This window comes from Haliaeetus albicilla, chromosome 6, assembly GCF_947461875.1.
Source record: "Haliaeetus albicilla chromosome 6, bHalAlb1.1, whole genome shotgun sequence".
In the NCBI taxonomy this organism is placed as follows: Eukaryota; Metazoa; Chordata; class Aves; order Accipitriformes; family Accipitridae; genus Haliaeetus; species Haliaeetus albicilla.
This window is the reverse complement of record NC_091488.1, coordinates 36,457,374-36,484,214: the sequence shown is the minus strand read 5'-3', so window position 1 is coordinate 36,484,214 and position 26,841 is coordinate 36,457,374. Positions and strand designations below refer to the sequence as shown.

General features: G+C 41.1%; 2 protein-coding genes across 2 annotated transcripts in view; both read right to left on the bottom strand.

Moving 5' to 3' along the window:
- Positions 1 to 12,041, bottom strand: part of CIP2A (cellular inhibitor of PP2A) — a 30,562-nt gene extending 18,521 nt beyond the window's left edge. The window contains exons 1-12 of the mRNA XM_069785546.1: positions 11,833 to 12,041; positions 10,052 to 10,199; positions 8,583 to 8,695; positions 6,935 to 7,029; positions 6,205 to 6,301; positions 5,163 to 5,285; positions 4,865 to 5,010; positions 4,117 to 4,192; positions 2,796 to 3,023; positions 2,136 to 2,295; positions 1,148 to 1,289; positions 265 to 364 (exon numbers count right to left, since the gene is read on the bottom strand). Coding sequence (XP_069641647.1) covers positions 265 to 364; positions 1,148 to 1,289; positions 2,136 to 2,295; positions 2,796 to 3,023; positions 4,117 to 4,192; positions 4,865 to 5,010; positions 5,163 to 5,285; positions 6,205 to 6,301; positions 6,935 to 7,029; positions 8,583 to 8,695; positions 10,052 to 10,199; positions 11,833 to 11,934 — 1,530 coding nt within the window. The 5' untranslated portion in view covers positions 11,935 to 12,041. The remainder of the gene's footprint in view (positions 1 to 264; positions 365 to 1,147; positions 1,290 to 2,135; positions 2,296 to 2,795; positions 3,024 to 4,116; positions 4,193 to 4,864; positions 5,011 to 5,162; positions 5,286 to 6,204; positions 6,302 to 6,934; positions 7,030 to 8,582; positions 8,696 to 10,051; positions 10,200 to 11,832) is intronic.
- A 2,564-nt stretch (positions 12,042 to 14,605) lies between these two features.
- SH2D1B (SH2 domain containing 1B) lies at positions 14,606 to 26,431 on the bottom strand. The gene is made up of 4 exons (XM_009923876.2): positions 26,252 to 26,431; positions 20,907 to 20,970; positions 18,263 to 18,431; positions 14,606 to 15,793 (listed from the first exon to the last, which is right to left on the bottom strand). Exons 1-4 carry the CDS (start codon positions 26,383 to 26,385, stop codon positions 15,756 to 15,758), a joined length of 405 nt encoding a protein of 134 aa, XP_009922178.1. The 5' UTR covers positions 26,386 to 26,431; the 3' UTR covers positions 14,606 to 15,755.
- Between the last annotated feature and the right edge of the window lie 410 nt (positions 26,432 to 26,841).

Below are 26,841 nucleotides of genomic sequence, written 5' to 3'. Positions count from 1 at the left end.
AGTCTTAAAAGGATAATACTTACTAGGCCGCCGAAGTATGATTTCACAGGCATTACTGAAATAAATGATTGGAGTAAAAGCAAACTGCTCTTTTAGAAGAGCTAACAATGAAACAATCTTTAAGAATTGTGCCCAGGGGACTATATTTTCCTAGAAGTTTTACCACTTCAGAGACAAGCATCCAAAACATTCAGAACTAAGCTATGATAGTGCAGTGACACCTTCCTTCACAGATATGTTTCTTAAGACATTTTAAAGTCATACCTGTAAGATTTTGTAAAAGCTGACCTCCATACCAGGTACATCCTGCTTCAGTCTGCTCATGAGATCAAGCGTTTTCAAAATAGTATCAGCAGCAAGTTTGCTTTTAAACATAAAAATAGAAAAGCAAAGTGGGTGAGAAAAAACACCTGGCAGAAAAAGGCTTGTCAAATCAGCACTGATAAACAAATTCAATAAATTTAAAAAAAATTAATAAATACCTTCACAAAGAAATTAAATGTGTCTAGTAAGGCAACAATGCCAATACCAAGAGAAATCACTGAATTCCTTGGACATGCTGCTGAGCTTCTCCAGCATGCCAAGGATGGCAACAGTGAAGACCAAAAAAAAATAAATCACTTTCAAGTTGAAAGTGAGGAGGGTTTAATCATAGGTTCCATTATATTTCACTGGTTTTTGGCCATATAACTATTAGTTATATCAACATTCAGGTTAATGACACTGAGCTGAAAGAATGTAGATTCCATTTTCAGTGCAATAATTCCCTCCCACACTGATGTGTGATTTTTGAACTCTTCTTCCATAAAATCAAAATGAAAAATGAGGTACCATAAGCAGTTCCGGTAAGCTTCAACTTGGGTAAGTTTGAACTACTGCATGAGGTTTAAGGTCACTGTTCTACATAAGTGGATCTCCAGGTTATGCTGAAAACAATAGCTGAATGTTTAAGCTAGGTTTTACTTATTGAACTGACCAGCAACATTACTTTCTATTGCCACAAAAATGCTGTTTGATTTAAAACCAGTATTGATTTACATGCATTTAAATGGTACTTTCAACTACAATATACTTTCCATTGGAACAACATCACAACTCTCATACAAGTCTTGCTAAATTAGATTTTAGATAAAATTTATGTGCTCACCACATTTTAGAGTCCACGGCTTTTGTCCCAAAACCAGTATCAATCCCACTATAGGTAAATTGGTGTTCTATTAGAGATGTACATTGGCTGGCAGTCAGTACCTTTGAGGCATGCATTTTCAGTATTTCATCTCTACAGAGCAGTAGACTGAGTTAAGAATAAACTTAGTACACCTACACTTTGGTGCTATTGGCACCAAAAGGCAACTTTTTCCAATAATAAAGGACACAAAAGTTAGTGTATCAAAGCACAAGTGCCTCCAAAAATGCTTTTAAAACCCAACTACATAAACTACTTAAGTCATGGTTAACTCACAAGCCAAGCAAGCTTCACTTTTCAATTAAAACATTAAAATACTTGACCAATTAAATTACTTGGAAACTAAGGGAAACCACAATAAAATGAGTGGCATAAAGAAAAATGATGAACAAAAGGCAGTGAACAATCAGTCCCTAACACAAGGACGAGTTATCTAGGAGCGAAGTGAGACTTCACAGAATTCAGCTTAGATGCAGGACTACATCCTGCAATCATGTCCTCCTTGCTACATGACACTGTGGACACTAAGGAATCCAAGAGGAGTGTAAAACTGTATCATTCCACTGATCTAGATTTCTATCACATTTAACTTGGACCTGCACTTGACTTAGCTAGGGAAAAATACTACACTGATCAAGAAATTGGCCACCCAAACTCCCCTTACAATTTCAACAGAAAACACTCATCTTCATTTTTGATCTGCAAAGTGCTTCTATACTGTTGAATAGCCACCACATTTTATCCTGCACCACTGTATTACAAAATAATTTCACAGCAATTAGAAAGCTACTTAAGGTCTTTCAAGATGGACAGTCCTAAATAAAATTAGGGCAGTTATTGTCTAAAAGCTATTAAAGTGATCCAAGATGGACATTTCTTCTAATATCTTAGAGCAGATCACGGTGAAGCAATAATAAATTAACTGCCAATAGGCACATAAAAAGGATATTTGTCAGGACATCAATAGCCTTGATTATTCTTTGACACTTTTTCTTCACTAATAGCTTATCCACAATCTGTTCTGGCATCTGAAGATGATCAAGAAGAACAGGCAGCAAAAGATCCACAAAGTGTTCGGCTGAGGCACTGTTCCCACTATTAATAACATCCTGTAATAGAAACATTGTATTTTATGTCAATGTATAAAACTACGGAACAAGGAAGCTAAGCCTACTCTACCCTTCCTCCACCAGCCTGTCTTCTAGGTTTCCCAGCCTCTTGCTATTTCGGGTTTAAACCTGAGGCTTAAGACTGCTGATCAGTATCATAACAGAGGAGGAAGTTTAACAAATAGCACAGAAACAGCAGAAACTTCCTCACTTCTACAAGTCCTAGAAAGTCATTCTTTGATAGCTTTGTATCTACCTCATGACTTTATGAGCTACCACATCTTCCACTTAACTTTCAACACAGACGTATTTCTAAAATATAGCATGTTTTTAAAAGAAAAGTTTTTTTAGAAAGCAAGGAATTCTAGAACAGTAAGAATATTTTATTCCAGGTATATTTTTGCATGCTATTTTTCAAGTAAAATGCTAATAATTGTTTAAAAATCAATTAAAAATATAGCTGCTAAGAAGCTCTTAAACTCAATTATCAGTCTTGGTACCTCAAAAACCTCTTTGAATAGTTGCAATGCTAGAACTGAACAGTCTTCAGAGCCTTCCAATGGCTGGTTTGACAAGTGCACCAGTGCAACAGATGGTTCAAAAGTCTTTGAGCGAGTCACAAATCTGGTATTTCCAGACACTGGCAAGCCAGATGGTTCCAGTATTGCCTGCCGCAGGGTATGACGCAGTTCTATCACAGAACAGAAGGCAAGCAGCAGCTCCAAGATCTGCGTGAAGTGAATGAGAGTTCAAATGCTTTTAAATCAAGTACTTGTACAGAAATTGCAACGCCCATAGCACAAGTCTAAAGAGATATGTAAGTTCTATGCAACTCCTTTTAGCACTTTAAAGTTTTCTGAAGAATAGTTTTCTTTCCTTAAAGCCAAGTCAGCAGCAGAAACACAGTTCATTAGACCGGTGAAGGCTTCTGACAGTATTCAGTGTATTGCTTTCTCTTCTTTTTTTTTAAAAAAAGCATGACTGTTGGCTAGTGATCTAATAAGCAGTAGAAATGCATATAAAGTTAGAATGAAGAAAGCTATGGAAGGGAAAATATGCTGCGACACGAATGGATGCACACAAACAGGAAAGCACCCTGGAAAGCTCCTTGTCAATATGCCTTTCTAAATAAAACCAACAAACAACAAGAAATCACATACACAGAAACATTAGCATTTATTATTTACTATGATGTGAAACACATTCATTAAAAAAAGCTTAAGATTTGTTTCACAGATGTATTTAGCCCAAATATTTTCACAACATTTCATATTTTAGCCTTTAGCAACAGATAGCCAATGCTTCATTTACATAAGGTTGTAGTGAGACAAAGTTGAATGTAACGGTTAACTCTTTAACCAAATGTGGCATCAATTTGCTCAACTAATATGACAGAACTTATTCCTAAGTCTTTGAAATTCACATCATGGTTGCCTGATCATCAGTTCAATGTCTAAGTAGTATTAATTCAAGTTTTAGCCAGTGAAGTGGGGTACACACTGCATTTCTGGTACATCCCCCAAATTTCTTATTAGCCAAAGCACAAGAGGTGCTTATGTTGGCTTTTTGCCTTTATGTCTGTTGCCTGAAAGCAGACACACGTAGTCTGGCGAAAAATCCAACCATTACAAATTCAACCTGACAGCCTTTTGAACAACTAGAAAATATAAACTTGGTGAATACCATAGGTCACTTAAGAGTCCTGAAGACAATGTATTTCATTATGAGCCCTTGTACACAAGGAACCTACATATGACTACAGAAGTGGAACTAGATTAGGAGTTTTACCCTCTTATTCTTAAGTTGAAAAAGTATAAATACCTTAAATGATGAATCAGGATCCCTTCCATGAAGAAGATCTAATACTTGACCAAGGCATGAGGTAAAGTGCTCATATCTACAGCATACATAGAGGAGAAAAAAAAAATATTGGAATTTCACACTCAGACATTTATACCGACTGATGAATGCAAGTGCTCTATTCTCCCTCTTACCCCCAAACACTTCAAGTACAGGGATAGTTTTGATAACGTAATTTCTATTTAAAATAGACTAAGCTTTAAAAATATTCTAAGAATGAAAGCAAATTGCTTAAAATAAGCCAAGATTTTCCAGCTATTTTTACTGCTAGATTTAGATTGAAATTCAGCAAATAAATTCTGCTAACTGAATTTGCAGAACCACTAGTCAAGCTCTCCACAGAGCTACTCTGTAATGCCCTCCAGTAAAATTATTACAACTTTAGCCATACTATTCCACTTCCAGATAATACAGGCTACTCATCAAGTTGCCTGACTACTGATACTGTCCAGACAAAGAATTACTGAACACACTATTAAATATTCCTAAGTGACAATGAAAAAACAGATTTTGATTCACACTTCTGTGTGAAATTAGTAACACAAAAATCCTTTAGTTTCAGGTGCAGCAGTTATAATCAAGTAGTAACATTCAAAAAGCATCTAGGGAATTTTCTTCCAATGCTTGGTTCAGAATGCAGATAGCATACAGCAAAGAAACTGAACAAGAGCTTCAGAAAAATATCCTGTACTTTTAAGACAAGTCATACCTGGTAAGATAATCTGCAACTTTGGGGTTCTTCAGAAGATCCATGAGTAGATCAACAGAGTATTTTCTTGTTAGAGTACCATCTCCATTTACAACAATATTGAATATTAACTGAAATGTCTGATGGATATTTCGAGCATGAAAGAGCTGAAAGGAAGAAGAAAGTTATGTATAGGCACATACTTTGCTGGGTCTCTTGCTTATTAAAACTAGCTGAAATTAGAATTTTATTTGGCCAGTGTGACTATTAGTTTTATCTACAATTTAAGAATAGAACAGACTTCAAAAGTATCACTTACTTTTTCTCCTACTTCTTCATTTAAAGTAAGGCTTGATAATACTGAAAGGGCAAACACAACCATAGTCAAACTACTATGGGCCAGGAAACTTATTAAGGTACGATAGAAACTCTTCACATTATTCTAAAGCAAAAAGGAGAAACATAGGCATTATAAATTTTATTCTGTTCTATAAAAACACCAGACTTACAGGTGATACATATTTATAAGTAAGCCATAAAAATAATAAATAAAACAAAAAATATATTAGAATCATAACAATTCTTTAGGAAAACTACTTTAGTGTTCTACTGCACAATACTGTTGTTGATGTCAACAACTAAATTCTCTGTTGAACATGTATAAGGAAAAATGAAAAAAAAAAAGAGGAAGAAATTCCATCATAATTTTAAAGAAAGATGAGAAAGTAGTTTTGCTGAAGTCTCTAATAGAAAATAACCACTGAAAACTGACCCCCATCTGTTCTCTGCTCAGAGATTGGATTTGACAATAGCTCCTCCTTTCCTCCCCACCTCTCTCCCAAGGTAAACAGTACACCATTCACTGCCATGTAGATGAATTTGTATTTCTGAATTAAAAAATAAGTTATGTTTGCACTGATTTATGAAGAGACAGGAACTGAGTAGCTCAGATATGGATGCATATTTGAGGATTTAAGGGCCCTGACCTGACATCAAGATCAGCTTACAAAAAATCCAACTAAAGGTTTTATATGTTAGCAACATTTAGTTTTTGTAAGGAAGAACACTCAAATTTTAAATTCACCTTTCATTTGCAGAGAACAGTTGCAGAACCTGAATGTATAACACAAGCTAGTGCAACAACACAGGAATGTAGAGAAGGAAAGAGAATAACCAGCTTCCTGTTCTACTGGTTATTCTCTCCAACATGGGAGAAACAGCCACCAACTCTGCTGAACAAGCAGGTCAGGGCTATTATTGCCGAAAAAACCCGCATAAGAAACACCAAGGTAATAACCCTGTCAAGTAACTCTCTTTTGCCCTCAAGCCAGAGAATCATGCCACAAAATCAAAACTCTTACCAAAGATTTTATCTGAGTTTGAATAGGTAAGTTGTGACGACAGAGATTTGCTAGGAGTCCTAAACATGGTATCGTTAGCTCATCTTCAGTGGATTGACTTAAAAGAAAAGTTCAGAAGTTTAAATAAAGATGTTTTTATTAAAGCATCCATAATTTAATTACAAGAAATTGTAGGGCAGGGGGTGGGTGACTTCTTATTTTGTTTTGGGTTTTTGGGGGGTTTTGTTTTTTAATTAGACACCATTCCACCAAGCACAGCAAAATTCAGGTTGCAATCCCCACAGCGTGGGCAGTTTTTAATGGACTACATCTGAAAAGAACGCCCAGTATCAGAGACAAGTGCCATCAAAGGTCATTTATTGCAGGTGCTTTTAATAGTCATTAAACCTCTTAAAAGGACACTTGCACAAAATCTGTATTAATCTAACAAGTCTGCTCCTAATGACAAGCATGAATTTTCTCCTGCCTTTTCTCTTTGTTAGCTCCCTGCTCCCAGTGGGGTAGGCTAAGAGGCCAATTACTATTAAATCACCCAGAGTCCTACAATCACTACATTTGACAATCTGTAACAACACGGTTTTCAAAGAAAAACTTCTGTTGACTTCAGAATGCAAAAATGCCACAGCTCGCTCTGGAGACCAGGTTAGCGCAATATGCTAATCGCCTTCAGAAAGTTTAAAAACTTCACTAGCTATTTCCCACAAGAAAAGACAACCAAGTACACACTTACACATGATGCAGTAGAAACGAAACTAATTCATCGATGTTGGCACCAGCACAAAAGACTGGAACATTGTAGGTTAGCCTCTGCAGCAACTGAATACTCTGAGGAAATAAAAAGCTATTCACTTATCTCTTTCCTATAGCATCTGACTGAAGAATGTTACAAGTTACAAAAGCTGAAACTGAAAGGACAAATAACAAGACACCACAACTTAATTAATTTTCAGACTGTGTAATGTTAACACAACAATTACACAAGCTGCTGCAAGCACACTGAGTAATGTCCTACCACACTGATATACTTATTAAAAGCCCAAACAGATTAATAAGGTTTTGACAGAGGAGTTACCTTTTTAGCCCATCCAATTCTCCCCTTTGCCTCATCAGCAAGTTCTCCATTCTGTCAGTGAGAAAGGGACTTTGTCCTATTGAAAGATCTAGAAGTCTCAAAATCCAAAAAAGCACTTTGCAACCTCTTGCAGAAAGTATGCTTATAGGAAAACAGGTTTGCTGTAAAGACTGCCAACAGATCTAACGGTAGTAAAGTCCTTCATACAGCATTCTTTCGGCACATAACTGAGTTAATGTGAAGTTAATATACTCAAACATGACAAAAATCACAGCATATGATAGCAGCCGAAACAAAATCTCACCATGTAAATATCTGATATAAGAGCTTAAAGGCATATATAACTGGATCTATTTGGTGACCACAAAAATCTCTCCCACTGACTGGCAAGTCACTTGGATCTCCAAGTCTTCTGGTACTCCTAGCACTTTGAGAAATATGCAAACCATAAGAAAAGTCTTCTTTACTGGATGCTTGACTGCTTTTCCACAGTTCAAGGGCAACAGAACTACTAGCAAATTAATTTTCTGCTTTCTGTCTCCAGAATGAGATGTGACCACAGGTAGCCAGCAAGTATTTGCTGAAAGCTTAGAACCACTTATGAGAAAACCTGTGCATATTTTTAAAACGTAAAGAAAACTTTACTGTTAAATGCACAGAAAGGACAGGTTAAAATTGGTGAAGTCAGACTGGGAGATGTCACACGTTCACTTAAAAAAAAATTAAAAAACCCATAAAAAAAAGTAATGTCTGCACTTGGCTCCTAAAAGTAAGCTTCTGTTAGCACAGCCCCCTTGCATTCACTGGCAGATAGCACTGACCAGAGGGAAGGAGGCATACATGCCCTGCAAACCTTCCATGAGAACTGGCAGCCACAGCTTTCCTTTCACTCCTTCACAATTACCTGTCAAAGTATTGATGAAACAAAAGTCTCCAGGGTTTTGTTATGAACATTAGGAGAAACAACTAAACACCTCAACTGGAAAATAACCTTCCAAGCTCTCAAACAGTGATTTCTTGAAATAATTTCAGAAACAGGTTTTGGGTTTTTTTGTTTGTTTGGTGGGTTTTTTGTTTTGTTTTTTTAATTCGAGCACGTGAGAGGGACAAGCGAGATTAAAGAGAGGATACGGAGAACTCTATCCTGTCATACTAGCTTCATACAGCAAATAAAATATACAGCTAAGACCAACTTTCCCTCAACACATTATTTTAGATAGAGCTTTTAAAGAGTTATTATATGCATACAGTATAATGTATACTATGTAAGAGTAGCCAAACATTATTAAGCACTAGTGTCTGTTACCTGTAATAAGACTGGGTCGCTAAGATTCGTAGAACTTCGACGAACCACTCCTGCCAGCACGCTGGTCAGATTGTAGGTATTCTGAAGAGCTTCTCTAGTCTCATTGTCTAAAGCTAGAATTTAAGAATTATTAACAAAACACCCTATCTAATAGCAAAAGCAACTGTTGTATTAGCTACCAATCTAAGCAGAAGCCAAAGTCTTTGACCAGTTTTTCATGTAGATTTCACAAATAACTACAAATAAATCACAGCTCCTATGCACTTGCATCTCTACCTTACTTCTGAACTTACAGTTAATTGAAACATTAATACTTTTCCTTAAGATGCTTAGACACTGAAGGAATGGCTTACCTCCTACCTACAAAGTTTTAGTTCTGTTTGAGATATTGAAACTTGCACTTAAAAGGCTTTAAAGTTAAAAATCAATTATCGCAGTTTATTGCTTCGTGCTATGGTGGGCAAGTAGGCTAAAACTGGTAACTTGATAGGGTTATCTAGCAATAGTTACGTTAAAAAAGCCAGTTCCACTTAGGCAGTCTTGGAAAAGACGTAGCAAAGAACGATGACAGGTAAAGTAACAGATCAGTTAGAGAAGGACTAATTTGTAAAATTTTCCAGACCCAACAGGCTGGAAAAGATAGTCAAGAACCCCAGCAACAAAACATAATTTTACAGTAACTGTTTCAAAAACCTAAAAGGAAGCTCAAAGAGGCTAAAAACTCCAAGCATTGGAGAGGAGAAACAAAAGGTCATCATAAAACACTCAAATTTTGAAAAACTACTCATACATGATGAGAAACTAAGCAGTGAAGTAATAATTTTTCCCTATATATGTAGGTAATGGTGAGCACTAAGCGCCCTAGACAATGAAATCCCACTTCTGTGAAATGGAAAAAACCACAAAACCAAAAAAAATCCAACCCCAAAACCAAACATGTCTCAAGAAACAAGTAAGAGGCAGTAGAACCTATTCTGTAATTGGGAAAGTTGATGCACACAGGCTCAGGCCATTGGAGAGCCCAAACAGCCACCCAGGAAATGCTGCAACGGGAAAGGTAAACTGAGGTGGTGACAGTTGTTGATGCAACACGGCTTCTCCCTATCTTTGCATCCCCTAGGCAGGTTTCTTCACTTCATTAAAAAAGGTAGTCTTTTCAAGCTCCAAAAATCAAGGTCAAGAAAATAATTCCTCACCCTACCCAGTGAGGAAACAAATTCTGACAAGCATGATCATTGTCATTTCACAGTGATGACTTCAAATCTGCTTCTCATGGTGATTTAACATCTCATCTAGCCTTGTACGTACAGTCAGGTGGCTCAGCCAAGCATTCCACTACAATGAAAAGCACTTCATCTTTCACACCTTATGCTTTTTCCAAGAAATTCATCACCCATGCCACAGAATCAGCACCTGTCTTGTCTTCCCTTTCCTAGACCAAAGATAAAAACTTCAGATGCAAACCTTACCTAGCTGTGATAGCAAAGTAACCACAGACAAGGTTAGAGATGGGTTTATATCAGCATCCTCAAGGAGTTCTATTAGGCAATTGAGACATTCACTTGGTAGAATCTGGTTTGAAGCAAATAATTGTGTAAGCTTCAGTCCAGAGAAAACCTGGAGATAAAGGGACAAAACCAACCTTAATTACTCAACTGCAACAAAATATTTAACACAGAAGTCAAAGCACAGAGTTGTATTAAATACATTTTTGGTTTGTCAAATAAGGCAAAATCTAAGTGGTGCTCTAACAGGACATTTGTATTCACATTTGCTGAAAAAAAAAAGAAAAAAAAAAAAGAATTTCTGAAAAAAATCTGGTTATCATTCCTGTGGATGTGCTCCCTTTACTCTTGGAAAGTACCAAGCTTACATTGTGTTAATTTATAACATATTGAGGCTTCTTTTGTTTGCTTGCTGACAGCATTCGTAGTAACAGCGTTCTTTTTAATCTCATAGCTGTAGCAGAGCAACACTTAGTGTTTCTTCACACATAGAACAGAATTAACAACAGGTTACTCTTCCTACCTATGTTTTAACATAGACAAAAGATAGGGTTTATTTATTTTGAAAGAACAACCAATCAGATTGCTCCACACAGACATTTAGCAATCAGCCTTCAGCTCAGCCCAACAGCCAGCTTTCTAAAGACATGGACAGGAACCCAAAGGTGCCACTCTGCAGGAAGGATAAGAAGTGCAGTCTAGTACAGGTAGTGCTGGTTTGGGAGCACTGTGTGCTTGAGGTGAAAAAATGGAACCTGAGTTTAAGGAAGCCTATATAAGGTGCTGAAAATGATACACTTGCACATCAATACAGGTAGACGCAAGCTATACTTGCACAATAGAGCAACATAACATTGTTTTTGCATATTCCCTGTATACCTCTTTACAATGGATACAGAAAAGAAAGCTAAGCTGAATACTAACTCTTATATCAATGTTTTAGCTATTAAAAAAAAAAATCTGTATTTGAAAAAGGTACCTTGCAGATTAAGCAATTCAGTCATTGTGTCAATTGCTCACCATACCAAGCGTGCCCACCACAAGCGTTGTACACAAGGCTCTACGTGGAGATCAGGGAAATGGACAGGCCTACCCCTTAGCAGCAAACACCTTTGATTACATATTGTATGAAATTAGCAAACTCCAGATACAAGACCAGTTCATCATTCAAACTCTTATTTTTAAGTTGTGATAATAAATGATCTTTCGGGGTCAGAATTTAGAGGATATGAAAAAAACAGAAGTCCCTCATAAGGCACACTATATGTTTAGCCTATGTGCATACGAACATACTGTACACATATGTAAATACACACAACCGCCATAAGGCATTATAATAAAGGACATAGTCATAGCCCGGGGATATTGCTAAAAACTGAAACGTTTCTTCTGTCCGGCGGCCCCCCTGGACCACCACCTCCCCCGGCAATCGGTCACCGGGCGAGTTTCCCCGTCTGCGGCCGCTGAGCCACGGGCAGGCCGCGGGCCCGGCCCGGCCCGGCCGGCGCCATGGGGCGCCTGCAGGCTACGGCGGGGGGAGCCGGCAGAGGCCCCGGCGGCTCCAGAGCCGGCGCTGCTGCCGCCCAGAGCGATGACGGGGGAGAGGAGCCAGCCGAGGCCGGGGCCCGAGAAAAGCCACCCGTGCCCCGAAGCCCGAGGGGACACCGCGGCCATCCCCAAGTTCCCGGCCGCGCCGCCCGCACCCACCGCGGCCCGGGGGGGCCAGGACCGGCGCTGTCTCTCACCTCCAGGCTGCGCTGCAGGAGCGCCGCATTGGACGGTGTCTTGGCAGCCCGGTACTGCGTGGCTGCCAGGAGCAGGGACTTCATGCAGCCCAAGGCGTCCATGGCGCCTCAGCCACCCTCTCAGACACGCGAGCCACAAACCCCACTCGTATTTCCCGCCGCCGCCGCCATTTTGATGGCAGCGTCCACTGAAGGGGAGCGGCCGCCGACCCCGCGGGGCACGACGGGAGACGCAGCCTCCGCCATCTTGCTTCAAGGCGGGTGGGAGCGGGGAGGAGCTCTGGGCGGGGTGTTCCTCGGCGGTCAGCCGCGGCGGGTCGGGGCTGCGGGAACGGGGACTGCTCCTGTTTTGCTCCCTGAGGGAGAAGTGAGGGAAATCGAGGACGTGCAGCCGCTTGGGTGGGCGCCGCCGGCATCAGGGCTGGCCTGCGGCCAAGGTGATGCAGAAAGTTAGGGAAGGAGACTTTCTTCCCCCAGCTTTATATGCTGAGCATGATGTCATACGGTCTGGATATCTATATCTATATCCCTGTGATCAGCTGTCCCAGCTGTGTCCCCTCCCAACTCCTTATGCCCCCCCAGCCTGCTCGCTGGTGGGGTGGGGTGAGAAGCAGAAAAGGCTTTGGCTCTGTGTAAGCACTGCTCAGTGAGAACTAAAAAATCCCTGTGTTAGCCACACTGTTTTCAACACAAATCCAAAACATAGCCCCATGCTAGCTACTATGAAAAAAATTAACTCTATCCCAGCCAAAACAGTAGCATGACAATGTAAACTCTCTCAAAACAGTCCCTACAATTTCACGGGTTAGCGACTAATTGGTACAAGAGTTGGGGAACGAGACTTTTCCTAAGAGGAGGTGTATGGGGCTGGGGCGTACTGAGCCTCCCAGCTCCCCCACCTCTGGAAGGCAGCCTCAGGACTGGAGCTGCTGCAGGTTCCCACCTGCACCCACAACCCTGCTTTTCCTTGCTGCTGCCTTCCTTGTCCCCGTCAGCCCTTCCTATGCCTTTGGTGTGGAGTTGAGGCCGGCCAGCAGACAGGCGCCCATCCTGCCTGTGGCTCCCTGCTCTCTCCCATGAGAAGGGGAGGAAGGAGAAAGAGGGCAAAAAAGCCTCCCGGCTCAGGCTGGTGACACGTAAAGGAGGAAAGCCAAAGCTGCCCGTGCAGTGCTAGCCCCGGTGGGGCGGCGGCGATGCCGGGAGACAAACTGAGGCGTGCGGGGCACCTTTGGCGGGCTGCGGGTGGCGGTCGGGATCGAACTGGCGGCCCTTAGACCAGCGCCCAGCGCCCCGGCGGCTCGTCCAACGCAGATCCCCACCGGCGCGCGGCGCACAGCGACCCCTACAGGCCTCACACCGCCCTGCGCGCCCGCCCCACCGACGCGCCGCCCCCCCACGCCCCTCCTGCCCCCTCGCCTCCAGCTACGGCCGGGCAGGACCCCCGCGGCCCCTCGCCTTCCTCGCCGCTTGCCTGCCCGCTGCTTCCCCTCCGGCAAATTTCCCTCTGCTCCCAGAGCAGAAGACCCTTGCTGCTGCTGCTGCTGCTGCTGCTGCTGCTGCTGCTCGGGGCCTCGCAGCGTCACCAAAATTTCACAACTGGCCCGCGCCCACCCAGGAGAGAGGCTGGGATGGAAAGGGTAGCGTGGCAAGAGTAATTTTTTCTTCATGGGCCTGCGGCACCCCGAATGTGGTTTTACATTTGGTCCTTATCCCTTTCGAGCCTTCAGATAACAGGATGTGACCCCTCACTGCTCAGCCCACACGCACACACATAATCTGCTTTGGGATGTTGAAAGGTAGATGCTGGTGTGTGAAGCTTTTGAACATACTTTTTCGGAACCCATGCAGCGATTGTTTCCTAATGTATTAGGCCTGCGAAGATGCGTAGGAACATGTATATTAACCTCATTTTCTTATACGGTTAATGAATACATTTCTGTAAAGCACAGCTGAATATTGAATTCAATTCAATTGAAATTGAAATGTAGATTTCATTTCACTCTAGGTCCTTGCTTCCTCCTTTAAATCCCTGATCCTTCCAACGCGCTTTGTGCTTCAGCTGACTGCCTCGGAGGTAGCGCCTGAGAAGTGACTGGAGCGTGGGCTTGGATGCACTCTCGGGTCTAGATGCAGCATCCAGAGCTGCAGCTGCCGCGGTGCTGTAAATCTGATTCTAAAGCACGGCTGCCTGCGCTGCAGTGCTTTAACCGGAGCAACTGCCAGCTAAAAAGCACCACAGCCCAGCCCCTTGTCCCCATCAGCTGTGAGTAATAGTCTGTTCAGCTGTCAGGAGTCACCCAGTCAGGGGCATGAGGCACGGCCTGGGATTCCTTTGTCACTTGGCCTTTTCCTAAGGTTGAACATCAGCGCGACTGACTGAGCGTGTGGGGGACTGCTGAGACTCTCATTTCAGAAAAACTGAAGTGTTGTGTTCTGTTACAGACCAGGCTGCTGGCGTTGCGATGTCTCAGCACAGCAGCTGCTCAGTCTGATATACATGATAACCAACTATCAGCCTGCTGAGTTCTGCAAATAAAGAGACACACCAGTGTATGCAGTTCTACAGAGCAAGGGTTGTTTTCTTCCTCTCCAATAGTACCATCTTTCATGGACAACTACTTTCTTTCCGATTCATGATTTTTGGACACATACGTATTTTTGGCAATGCCAGAGTTAATTAAATTCTTTTTTTTTGTCTCCTTCATCCTAAAAATACCAGTTGAGCCTGGCACCAAAACCTGTTAGCGCTATTAAAATTCATAAGTCCAAAGCATTGAAAGGTCTAAAAGTCCTTTAATAAATAGTGGTGTGAAAGAAACATAATAGAAAGAAATCTAACTAATATTACCCATTAAAATGCATACATGATTTGTGAAAGATCTTAAACAAACACACAACCAATGTAAATGTCGTCCTCAAGATCACAAATGGAGAGGGAGTTGGTACTAGCAACTAGGAAAATCAGGACATACGTTCCAGTTCCGGCTTTGGCTGCTAGTTGCAGCCACCTTCAGAACAAAAGTATGTATTAAATATTTAAAATTAGGGGTAAGACTAAAGCAAATTCTTACATTAAAAAAAATACCCAAAGCCATACATATTATAATACAGAGCTAATGGCAGTAGCAAATGAAATGTAGTAAGCATTCTCATATGTACAGTACCTATGAAAAAACTCAAATGTGTTCATACAGACATGCACGTAGAACTTGCACTCCTCTTGTAATCTACCAGAACCACTCATCAATATTAAAAGTATTTCAAACCATTTTCATATTGCTGATTAATTATTTATGGCACGGATTTAACACAGCCTTTTTGTTTTAATTTAGATTATTCCAAACTACAGGATACTGCTAGTAGAGCTGAAATACTCTCTAGTTATTCAACAATAAGATAACATAAATCATGCACAAAATAAGAGTTTAGAGGTTTAACAGAGTTTAGAGGGTTTTATGCCTCATATGATGCCAATAGAATTTTTGTCGTGTATGGTTTTTATCAACACATATCAGTTCTGCCATAAACTACTGCTTTATGCACATTCATTTGTTGTATTTATATTGCTGCTTTCTAACAAATTGTTCATATTAACACTAGACATCTTGGATAGTTTGCTGACTAAAAAACCAAAATATGCATACATGCATACAGATACCCTTCCCTCCCATAGGTATGTGTATTTGTGCATGTGTGTTAAAAAAATTAATTCTTTTATTGCTAAACAAAAATATATAGTAGCTTGTACTGGATCTACTAGGAGAAAATACAGCTGCTCTGACGTTCTGCAAAAGGAGAAGACTAATTTCAGAGGTACAGATCCACAGCAGAGAATGCCCAGCTGGCAGCTCTCCCCAGCTGATCCATTGTGCTGTGGCACAACCTGAAACAGCAGCTTCCCAAATCGTCAGGTTGCAGATCCTTCAGGGTAAGACGTCAACATAATCACTGTCATCAATTTCTGTAAAGAAATCAATAAAAAAAAAAAAAAGATGTCATTGCAAATGGCTCCTCTGAAAGCCCATGGTAAGCAGGAAGGCCTGTGGCTGTGTTGCTGGGCAGGTACCAGTAACTCAATTTAGTTTCTTAATATTCTCTCTCCTATTGCAGGGCCAATGTTTAGGCCCCATGTCCTATGGACTGGGTCCTCCAAGAGCCCGTATGGAGGCAGAGCCTGTATTGTCTTTTCTGAGCCAGCAAGCTCTGTTATGAAACAGTTGTATCCACGTGAGACCCCTTCTTCCCAAGGAACAGTCAAATGTCAGAAATCATCCATATTTAGTAAATCAGATCAATAGCTGAGGTAGCTATGACTATAGCATAACATACCCTTTCTTCTCTAAATACCCAGCAGAGAAGCTCTCCTCCCAACTAAGGGAGGAGAGCCTGAAAAAAACCTTTCTCTCTTACACCTTGTCAGAATTACGATGTTTTTTGAGAAGCTGGGGAAAGGCTGAAATTGAATGCTTGGAACTTGGTCTCCACTATGGAAACCTACTGGTGTCGTCAAGCAGTCACCCTCAGACAAGCTCTTCCTAGGCTAGAAAATGACATCCAGAAATGTCCAACAGCCAGTATCGTGACCCCAGTCCCCTGAGGTGTTCCACTGGTCACAGTGGAGCGCTCAGTCCTATATGTGCTGCAAAGCCAGCTGCCGGTGCAACACAAGGGACTGGGCCAGAAAAGTATCGTGCTTGCTTTAGGAAGCACTGTGGTGTTTTACGTGGTGCCTGCATTTTGGAGAGATATCATCATGACATTAACCTAAGCTCCCCCTGTAAGCATGTAATAAAGCAGTCTGAGGTGGAAGTTTTGAATGCTGTTTAAGTGAAATTTAAATTAAAATTGAACAGCAACAATTCCAAAGTAATTTGATTATTTCTAAAAGCCTCCAGTTTTATGGACAACCACAAACATTTTGATAGTGAAATGAAAGGGTTTGTTTTCCTCCCTGTGAGTCCAAACCAGGACATTGTGCATCTTCTAGAAAAGTTCATGTTGCAGGACCAGGCAATAAAATATGTATTAGACCTGATTTTCCCTAAAAATATATCCATGCTACTGCAGTATTTTCCATCTCCCTGGAGCAGCAATGACAAGATACCATAAAAACATTTTTAGAGCAAATGTGGCATATCTGCCTTAGTGATAATGTGATGTTGGAGACACTGGAAATGTCTCTTTGCTACTATTTCTCACAGCGAGGTTGTTGCTGCACTGGCCCCTAAAAATGCAGCTTAGTGCATGCAGTGGTGGGGAGAGCTCACCCTTTCCTATCCTGTTTGCTTGACACAGGGAGCACCAGAGCTGTTGCACTGTTGTTGTGTGTAAAAAACCAGGATCTGTCGTACTGACAGGAGGTATGACTGCAGCACGGAGAGGCTGGCACACACAGCTGCATTTGAGCTAGTGTTAGTCATAAGATATAAATCACACAGAAGATTGGATACTCCAAGATTTTTTTCCTTTATGATAACTGTACTTAGTTAAAGCATTTCCCTTGCTCACATGTGCTCTCACTGTGGCTCTCCTTATGCTTAGTCAGAGGACCTAGAAGAGTTTCAAGGTTATTTTGCAGCCTGTGACCTGATAGGTACTGCAGCTGAGCATTGCACAGCAGTAACATGAAGAACGGCTTTCAAAAATGTGTGAGGGATGCTGGCAAGTTGCCAGTAGTATCTCTGTTCATCCTCCCCAAAACAAGGAGGTAAAGATGACATGGGACTATAAAACATGGTCTACCACTTTGTGAAAACCTCCATCTTTATTGTATCCTTTTGCATAATATTTGTCAGGTAGAAACCTCTTAGCCTTATTTTATTCCTGGGACTTGTGAGCATAAATTAGCAGAAGAACGACCAGAGACTGAACTCTCTGGTCCCAAAGCTGTGATCCTGAGCGCAAGGCTGTATGCTTCTTATTTTCAACTTACTAGCTTAAAAAATTAGTCATGTTTTAATACAAATGACAACAAACCAGAAGCTGGCTGGCTTCCCCAGCATCTCAAAACCAACTGAGTTAGATTTTGATATAAAAATAGCTTTCAACTTGGACAATGAAGGTGAAGGACAGCCTCAACTCCCAGTGAAGTGCAGGGGCCTGGCAGCTTGGTAGAACCACATTGGGTAAAACTAGTCCTCAGCCTTCCCTAGCCCAGAAGCATCAACACCCATGCAGGAACGAGCTGTGGGCAACATCATGCTTTGCCTTCTGTATCTCTTGCAACTTTAACTTGTTAATTTGTAGTGGATGCGGGTATGTAACCTGTGAGCTGGGAATAACTGTTTTCCAGTGAACGTAAGAGAAGGAAAGATGTTGAACTTCTGTTCGTGTGAGTTGGTCTCACAGGACACATAGCAACTATTCACCACAAACCGGTCAATACAGTCATCTTAAGAAAACCCCACAAAGACAGAGCTAAATTTCTCACCATCATAAATTTCGTTCTTTCCTGACTTGAAACTCTGGCTTGTTTGTGAGGCCTTTTGTTTCTTTACTGGGTAGCGGAGGTTTGTTATTAGTCCTTGGTCTGGCTTGTGATAATTGTATATTAAGTCCTTTAATGTTTTGAAGATCTTGGCTGGAACACCTTCAGAAGTCTGCAAGGAAAGGAAAATAAAGTTTATTTGCAACTGCCTTTCACATAGAGTCCCCTAAATGAAAGGAACAATAGGGTGTGTCTTGTTTACCAAGGAGCTGTTTTGTAAACAGAATTGGTGACAGAATATTGTACTATCCTTAAGACACTAGGGGCACTTGTTTGGTGGTGTGGTTATGGCATTAACTGTAACCTCCCTCACCATCTTTTTTTTGAAAAAAGAACATCAGTTTAAAATATTGGCTCAGATGTTTACTGCAGAAAACCACTACAACAGAGTGTCAAAGAGTGACAGCATTACAGACTTCCCTCTGGTCTTAGAGCACAAGTTTAGAGGCAACCTATTTAGTTCTCATTTAAAATGTTGTATTTAAACAACTATGTGACAAGCAGACGTTTTACGAAATATCAGCATTGTCAAGCAAAGGACATGTGCAGAGGCAGCGGACATGTCTGACGATCCATATGAAAGTCCCCAGCACCAGCTTTCACTTTTAGGCAGGAATTTATTATTTGTCCAGCTTTGTGACTTGCTTTGGAGACCCCTGAGGCCAAACACAGAGGAGGGCACTCCTAAGCAGGGGAACAGCATTCTCACAAACTGCTTTTTAACGTGTGGGTTCATACAGCTGGACTGAACTGCTTCCGCGGCACAGCCCCGCCGTGATCCATACAGAAACTTTGCAATGCTGGTGACTTCAGGACAGTGACAGACAGTAAGCACATTAACCAGCTCTAATCACAGTGAGGGTCCTACTACTAGTCATTAAAAGTGAATGGATCTTTGGTGTCACTTAATTTGCTATCTAACAAAGAAACATGTCTTTATTTTCTTTGTTTATCCACATCCTTTATCTCCCTTTCAGCTCTGTATGAACTGCATGCCACTGCCCCTGTGTACTGGGTCTGGCTGGGATGGAATTAACTTTCTTCATAGCAGCCCGTGTAGCGCTACGTTTCGAATTTGTCACTAAACCAGTGTTGATAACACACCCGCATTTTGGCTGTTGCTGAATGGTGCTCGCACAGCCTCGAGCTTGTTTCTTTTTCGCACTCTGCTCCCCCAGCGAGTAGGCTGGGGGTGCACAAGAGGCTGGGAGGGCACACAGCAGGACAGTGGACCTGAATCGACCGAAGGGCTATCCCATCCCGTGTGACACTGTGCTCCGCGATAAAAGCTCGGGGAAAGTAGGGGTGTTCATGGTTATGGCATGTGTCTTCTCAAGTAACCGTGACGTGTGCTGAGGCCCTGCTTTCCAGGAGGTGGCTAAACATCTGCCTCCCGATGGAAAAGTGGTGACTAGACTCCTTCTTTGCTTTGCTTGCATGCACAACTTTGCTTCACCTATTAAACTGTCTTTTATCTTGATCCAGGAGTTTCCTCATTTTTGCTCTTCATGTTCTTTTCCCCCTACCCTGTCCTGTTAAGCTGGGGAGGGAGTGAGCAGCTGTGTAGGTGCTTAGCTGCTGGTCGGGGTCAACCTACTGTACTCTAGAAAGTTCATGGCTGAATCTGGCCCTTAAAAAAACCCAAACAATCTCCCCTCCACCATCAATATATTATTTCAGTCTATTAATTTAGTAAGCCAAAACAATCTGACTTAAAAATCTGAAGTACAGAACTCTTCTTTCACATTCTTGGCAAAACCTTGTAATGAAAATTGGGTTTGAAAAATCTAAAAGTGTTTGAGTTATTATCTGCTGATAGGCATGACAGCAAACCCCAGTAGAGTGGCTATAGTCCAAAATAGATTATTTTTTGTCAACAAACCATTCTTCTTCATGGGAAATTGTGCCTTTCATACTCAGTCCAAACCACAAATAAGCAAGAAATTACCAGCATATGAGAGCTTGGTGTGTCCTTTATGGAGTGAGTTCCTCATTCCTCTTAAATACTACTTAATTGCTGGCAGTCCTGTTGGTTGTCCTACTACAAGCAGAGTGAGCCAGCTTTCTATGTGTCCTCTCATCTTGCCTGGGGATTTGATTCGTGCAGTCTGCTCTTACGCTTGTTCAAGCAATGAGCAGCATTATCTGGGGTCATCACTTCAGGTGCCTCAGAATCACACAGAATTATAGATAGGTCTCTTTAAATCAAAAAGATCATTGCAATATTCCAAATCCTTCCAATATGCTGGGTGCAATGGCAGAGCTTTCAAATAGAAAAAGCTAATTAGGAACAAGTAACAAAAGTGATAGATTTTTCTTTAATGCTATCAAAAAGAAATGGTCAAATTGGAAAGCAGCTGGTCAACAAATAACAGATCCACTTAGGTTATAAGGGAATTCTACAAAGATAATAGCTACTGAGCTCATATGTAATAATAAGCATAACATTAAAAGGTCAAGAATTGAGTAGAGAAGAAAGCAAACTTGGAAATATTTTCTAAGGTAATGTGTTCATGTATATTAATTTTTTTTAATCAGGACAATGATCTTTAGTGCAATCTTTACAGATGAAATGAGAATTACTCACCTGTATTCTGAAATATCCTTGGTGTTCCCTGAAGATACGGTAAGTGTAGACGAGGTCTTCAAAGCTGTGAAAAACATTGTTGTACACATTATGCTTTTTATCAACTGTCAGACCACTGCAACTTGCTTAGACTGCTACAGCTGATCTTGCCAGCCAGCTTTTGGGTTTGTTTGTTTGCTTGTATCTTAAAGTAAACTGCAATACAATGAAAGACAAAAAACAAAGAAACAAATCTAAAGGAATGCCTGATGTTAAATAGCATCATATATATATATATATGTATATATATGCGCACTCACTTTTCCATTTGATTCATATATCGGAGCTTTCAAAATACTGGTAGTTCTCTAAGTCATATGTTTAACTGTCTGTTAGCCAAAATTAGTCATGCATGTTGTTTTATTAAGCCTCAGAAATCCAAATATTACTTTATCATGCCTTGTCAATTCAGATCTGCCCCCCTGTACATCGCTATGCAGATCAGTTTGATTTTTCACCAAATTTATGACACTTTTTTTTGCCCTGCAGAGTTAGGCCACATACGGTAAATGTAGCTGGGAGTGCTGTGTTCAGTCTGTAGTCACTGCACTTTGCTTAGCATAGATCTTGAAAAAGCATGTCCAGCTAGCTCATCTCCACATCAACTAACTGCCCGAGCTTTCCTCCAGCTTCTTAGGTGCATTTCCTACTACAGCTACAATAAAATAGATCCGGTAAGCCAAAGCAGTGGAAATGCTTCAAGTTTATATATCCAGAAAGGGCTGGATGTCACTGAGAATTTGTATGACTTGTTCTGAGGCAGTAAAACACAAAATAGACCCCAGAATTCCACTGCAGGTGCCATGTAAGAGATGAGTCCTCGCTTCCTTGGGGTGCCTAACTCCTTGCTCACCACCAGCAGAATTGCTTCATGGCACTAGAAACCACTTTATGCATATGTCAACATGAGAATAAACTGCAAGAAAAGGGCTGGCACACGTGTCATCAAGAGCTGCAGTGTCTCCGTCAGCAGTGAGGAGAAGGGGAGCCATGGCCTGGTCAACTCTCAGACTTTACACCGTGTTGGACCAATGATCAGACCACCTTTTCACAATGGAAATACAGTGCTAATATCCACCTGTCCTTCAAAAATGGAGCTATAAGGAAGACCTAAATAGCTACAAAGACAAAAGTGAGGTGCCCTTCTTTCCCTGAAGTCATACTCTAGGAGAAAATGGGCTGGCCTCCAAGTAATTATCACATCCACAAGAGAAGCAGTCACCTTTCAAAAGACTGATCTACAGCTGAGAACAAGGATGAGAGATTCGCCTGGGTTATGACACAAGACTGCAGTGCTGTATGAAAACAAGCACACTGGCATGGAGTGATGCTCTGAAAGACTGTCTTTGCGAACATCTTCTATCATATTGATGGAAGTTGGGAAGGATGTGAAGGGAGAGAGAGAGAGAGAAAAAGAAAACTATATTAAGCTAAGTAGTGATAAAGAATGATTTGTAGAAAACTTGCAGTCACCTTTTGCGTGAGATCTGCTGGCATTTCTCTGAAGAAGAGAACAGGTGAGGAGGTTGCCACGGCATACACAGGAGTGTGAAGTTGCAGAATGATTTTCGTGTACTCTGCCTTCCTTGTGGGAGCCTTCAAGTAATTGCAGCACCACAAATTCATACTGTTATTCCCCCACACTGCCCCACACAATGACCCCTTGAGCTGTCTGTACCTTCATGTATTCCAGATGTGATCATGTACCAGTCTACTTCAACCTAGAATATTTTTGATTTGACCAGAGTTTAGCTAGAAACATATATGATACTGGACATATACTGAAGAGCATGTATGATATTAGGGACTTAACAGTGGGCTGAGTCTCTGACCGCCGCTGCTGGAAGTGGACATTGTGGTGGAAGGAAGACACATCATATTTTTAACAAAGCACGAGACTGGAAATGTCTGCAAACAGCAGGTAGTATTAAAGACATGAGAAATTGCGCAGTAGAATTGAATGGGACAGAGAAAAGCAAAACAGGAAGGAGCCTAGAGTTTGCAAAATGAGAGAATGTTTCATATCTTGCAATGTACGATTACTCTAGTCAGGGATTTCAAAGAACTTACGAACCACCCCTAACACAGGCCTTTGTATAAAGAGTAATTTGATTCCACAGACATTCCATCCTCTCATCTATCTTCTTATCCTACCCACATGCAATACCTCCCTAAACTTCATTTTGCAGTTGTATCACAAGAAGGTTGTTGAATTCTTGGAGAGATGTTAACAGAAAATGGCCTTCTGTCACCAGCACGCAGAAAATGACTGCACAGGTCCTCCTTCTAAGAAAATTATTCTTCCTTTGTGTTTCCCAGGGTTTTAGTTAGTATTATTTTTAATAATATGCAGATGTTTGAACGCTCAGGCTACTGATGGCTTTGGATATATTTTGTCAACAGAAATACAAGCTTTATCAAATACCACAATGGCAGCTATTCAGATGAACTGGAGATCATGACCATGACCAAAAAAGGCAGTAAAGTTGCAAAGAAATATACACCACAAATAAGCAGAGGGGGGAGAGGCAATATCTGAAAACAAGTTCTTTTAACTGGTATGCATGTTGATCAGAAGGACTTCAGCTGTAGCTATGTGAATTGAGCTGTCATGACAGGGAGAATCTTAGGGTGAAAACCTAGCTCAGGGAACTTGTGCATAAATGAATAGTCACTCTAGAAATAAACTATTTTCTGTAAAAAAAGTTACTATGGACTGACATCAGGATAAGAGTTCTAGTTACAACAGATTTACTTTAATTCAAAGAGTTGCATCACAGGGATACATCTTTTGTTTTTTTCCTCCTTGAGATACCCGTGGAAATTCACATGTTCCTGTCTTAAGAGTATTTTATAAATGTAGGTGTTCATTATTTAAACATAGACATAGAAGTGAGAAAAAACAAAGGCAACAGAAACCGATCATTTTTGAAACTTGCTCTCTACCGATCATCTAAATTTTGAAAGGTTACTGCCTGGATATATTTTGGCTCCTGTAATTTTTACTAAATAAACATAAAACTACCATTAAAATGGAAACTTCTGTTTCCACATTAACCACTAAATGCTTACCAACAACTGCATATGGTACAAATTAATAAAGTGCTTGGTCTGGGCACAAGGTAGATCCAGTGGCAGAAAAGCAGGGTGAGAGGAGCTTTTTTTTGGAGAATAACATGTTTAGCCATAAGAAGAACAGTAGCAAGAGCAGTAGGTCTGGACTGAGGCACTGTCAGAGACCTGGGACAGCTTTGGATGAAAGCGGCAGTGTGCAGTGGAGGAAGACATATCGGCAGAGCTGTGCACCATGCCTGATTAGAGAAGAGATGCTTTGGAACTGGTCCCACCATTCTGACTCCTGGATCCTCCATGGGAGTGCCCTCCCCTCTGATACCCCAATCAGCAGAGGACAAAAAAAAGTTGGTTGTTTTCTGTAGCAAGTGGATCAGTATCTGCCCATGGATCAGCTAATTTGAGAGGTGTGCATCAGTTTGTGCATCAACCGTGTTAGGTGCTAAGCAATGTTTTAAGCTGCAGTTCTAATCCAAAACTTGTCTTGAAACAGCACTGAGAGTTTCGGTGTTGATTGCTTCCAGTTTTAGGACAGCTTTCCTCTGCCTAATCAACCCCTGACAGACAGTCCACTCTCTGAGGCAATTCTGAGCCAATACACTATTACTGTCCCATTTGTTATTGGAAGACAACCCTTGCTTTCACCTCTGCAAGCCAGTGTGTCTTATACCATTGCTGCCACCCCTACAGTTTAACTATTACATTTGTTAATGCATGAGTTAAAGTCAAATACACTAAACACTAAAATTTTTAACACCAAAAACCCACAGAGGCTAGCTGGAAGTCACATGCTTTTTCATATGCCTGCCCAGAACACTGTCGACAGACAAAAGCATGTCTGCAAGCTATCACAAGGTAGATCTGCTTTGCCCTTAAAATTTAAAAAAAAAAAAAAAAAAAAGGGAAAGCAACTGTGTTAGTGTGGCACCGAGCTTAAACTTTACATGAGCTTGCATCTGCCCACCATGTACTCTGTAGAAGCGCCCTCCGTTACAGAAGTATTCAAACCCATTGCGCACACCTAAGTAGACCTTTATTTTCTCATCCACCTCCACCACATGAGATCTCAACGGCCATCTTCCCATGTCAGGGACTAATATTGTCATTCTTCCTCTGTGCCAGGATCCCCACTTGTCCCTTCTGACAGGGTATGGACACTCTTTCCCTCCCGTGCTCCCTGCCCTCCCCGCACCTCCACACCATACCAAAAGCAGGTTCCTGCAGCCCTCTCCCCGAGCGCAGTTTGTGCAGCGCTTGCCATTCCTCTTCTCCTTACTCTGTCATTTCACAGACCTCCTTTCTTCTACCTACCAACCCCATAGTACTCCATTTCCCTCTCCCTTTTTTCTCCCTTCTCCTTTGATTTGTTTCAAAAGAAATGCATTTTTGATTATTGATAAAAACATTTTCTGATATTTTTGAATTAATTAGATGTGGTGTTAAAATTTTTTCATGTCACACTCAAACACATCCTCAAGCAGAGTGTAAAGCCTCATAGGGTCAAACAAAGAAAGACTCAGAGTTACTAATTTATAAACTTTGAACGCATTAGGAACAGATCAATTATATATGAAAAGGGTAAAACAAGCTTCTTGAAAGGGAAGTAAAAGTGCTATTCCCTACAGGAAAAGAAAATAGTAAAATTTTAATTGTAGAAATTCAAGTTAAGGACTAGAAGTAGCAATTTTCTATGCCCGTCTTCTTCATGGACTTGTCATATGAATTCAAAGAGCGCATTATAGCTTTCTGTCTCAGCCTATGTTCCTACATCAGAGAACATTCCTTTGAAGCACAAGGCTAAGCTTTCATCAGATAGAAAGCCTACGAAGAAGGAACTGTTTTGCAACCTACCATGAGACTTTTCAGTGTCTCAGCAGTGCTAAAATGCTATTTACTCATCATTACAGAGACAGTAACTTTGAGTAAGGTACTTACCATGTTTTTGGGAGGCTAAGCTATTTTCTCTGGACTCCCTTTATTGTCTGCAGAGAGAGACCAGCATTGGCAGATTACAGTTCATCTATCCTCTGTTGTATATAATGCCTTTTGCAAATGCCACCCTCTCACCGCTCACTATAAAGGAAGCCTAAGGCAACCAGCATTACTTGAATACATAGACACACACCCTTGGAGCCTGTTAATATTAGGGAATGACTATTAATGTTAGACAAGATGAACGCTTGTCTTTGGATCTATCTGAAAACTTGTTAAAAAAATAGTATTAGAGTACTTACAAAACACAGAGACACAAGGCTCCTTCCACGCTTTCACTCTCTCGTATTAAATAGCTACCGTTCTTTCCATTCTTGCTCAGCAGTTCTTCACAGGTTCTTCTTGTTATCTTTCCATGAAAAAATGGGAACTCCATGGACAAAAGAAAGCAAGGTCTCTCACCTTTCGAAGCAATTCCAGAGAAAGTCAGAAGCCTGGCGTTAAAAGAAGACTTATTCCAAATGCAGCTGTCTGCAGACAACTGAAATTGGAGGTGCTAAGTACATACACGAGTTCAACTGTGTTGTTATTGCTGACCTGTCTGTAGTGAAGGTGGTGACCAGCCTGTGCTCATGAATGCAGTGAAGGCAGGAAATGGAAAATTGTCTACACTGGTCACAGTCCACATCAGAAGGGAAGAGTCTTTGTCACATTATAGCAGCAGACCTTTGAGCTGTGTATCACACCTTCCAGCCTATGCAATAGCTAAGCTGCCACCGAAGTTTAGTTATAATTTTGAGTTAACTTTTGTGTTTAAAGTCTCTCAAAGCCCTGCAAATAGAGTTCTTGCTCATCATTTTGAAAAATGCTGCTTGGTTTGATTCCTTTCCTT

What these genes read in the sequence shown, in the direction of transcription:
- SH2D1B (XM_009923876.2), bottom strand. Translation starts at nt 26,385, where the DNA reads ATGGAGTTCCCATTTTTTCATGGAAAGATAACAAGAAGAACCTGTGAA. An exon ending in GCCTTGTGTCTCTGTGTTTT is followed by an intron (nt 20,971 to 26,251) that starts GTAAGTACTCTA and finishes TGTTTTTCACAG; the next exon opens with CTTTGAAGACCTCGTCTACA. An exon ending in AAAGAACGAAATTTATGATG is followed by an intron (nt 15,794 to 18,262) that starts GTGAGAAATTTA and finishes ATTTCTTTACAG; the next exon opens with AAATTGATGACAGTGATTAT.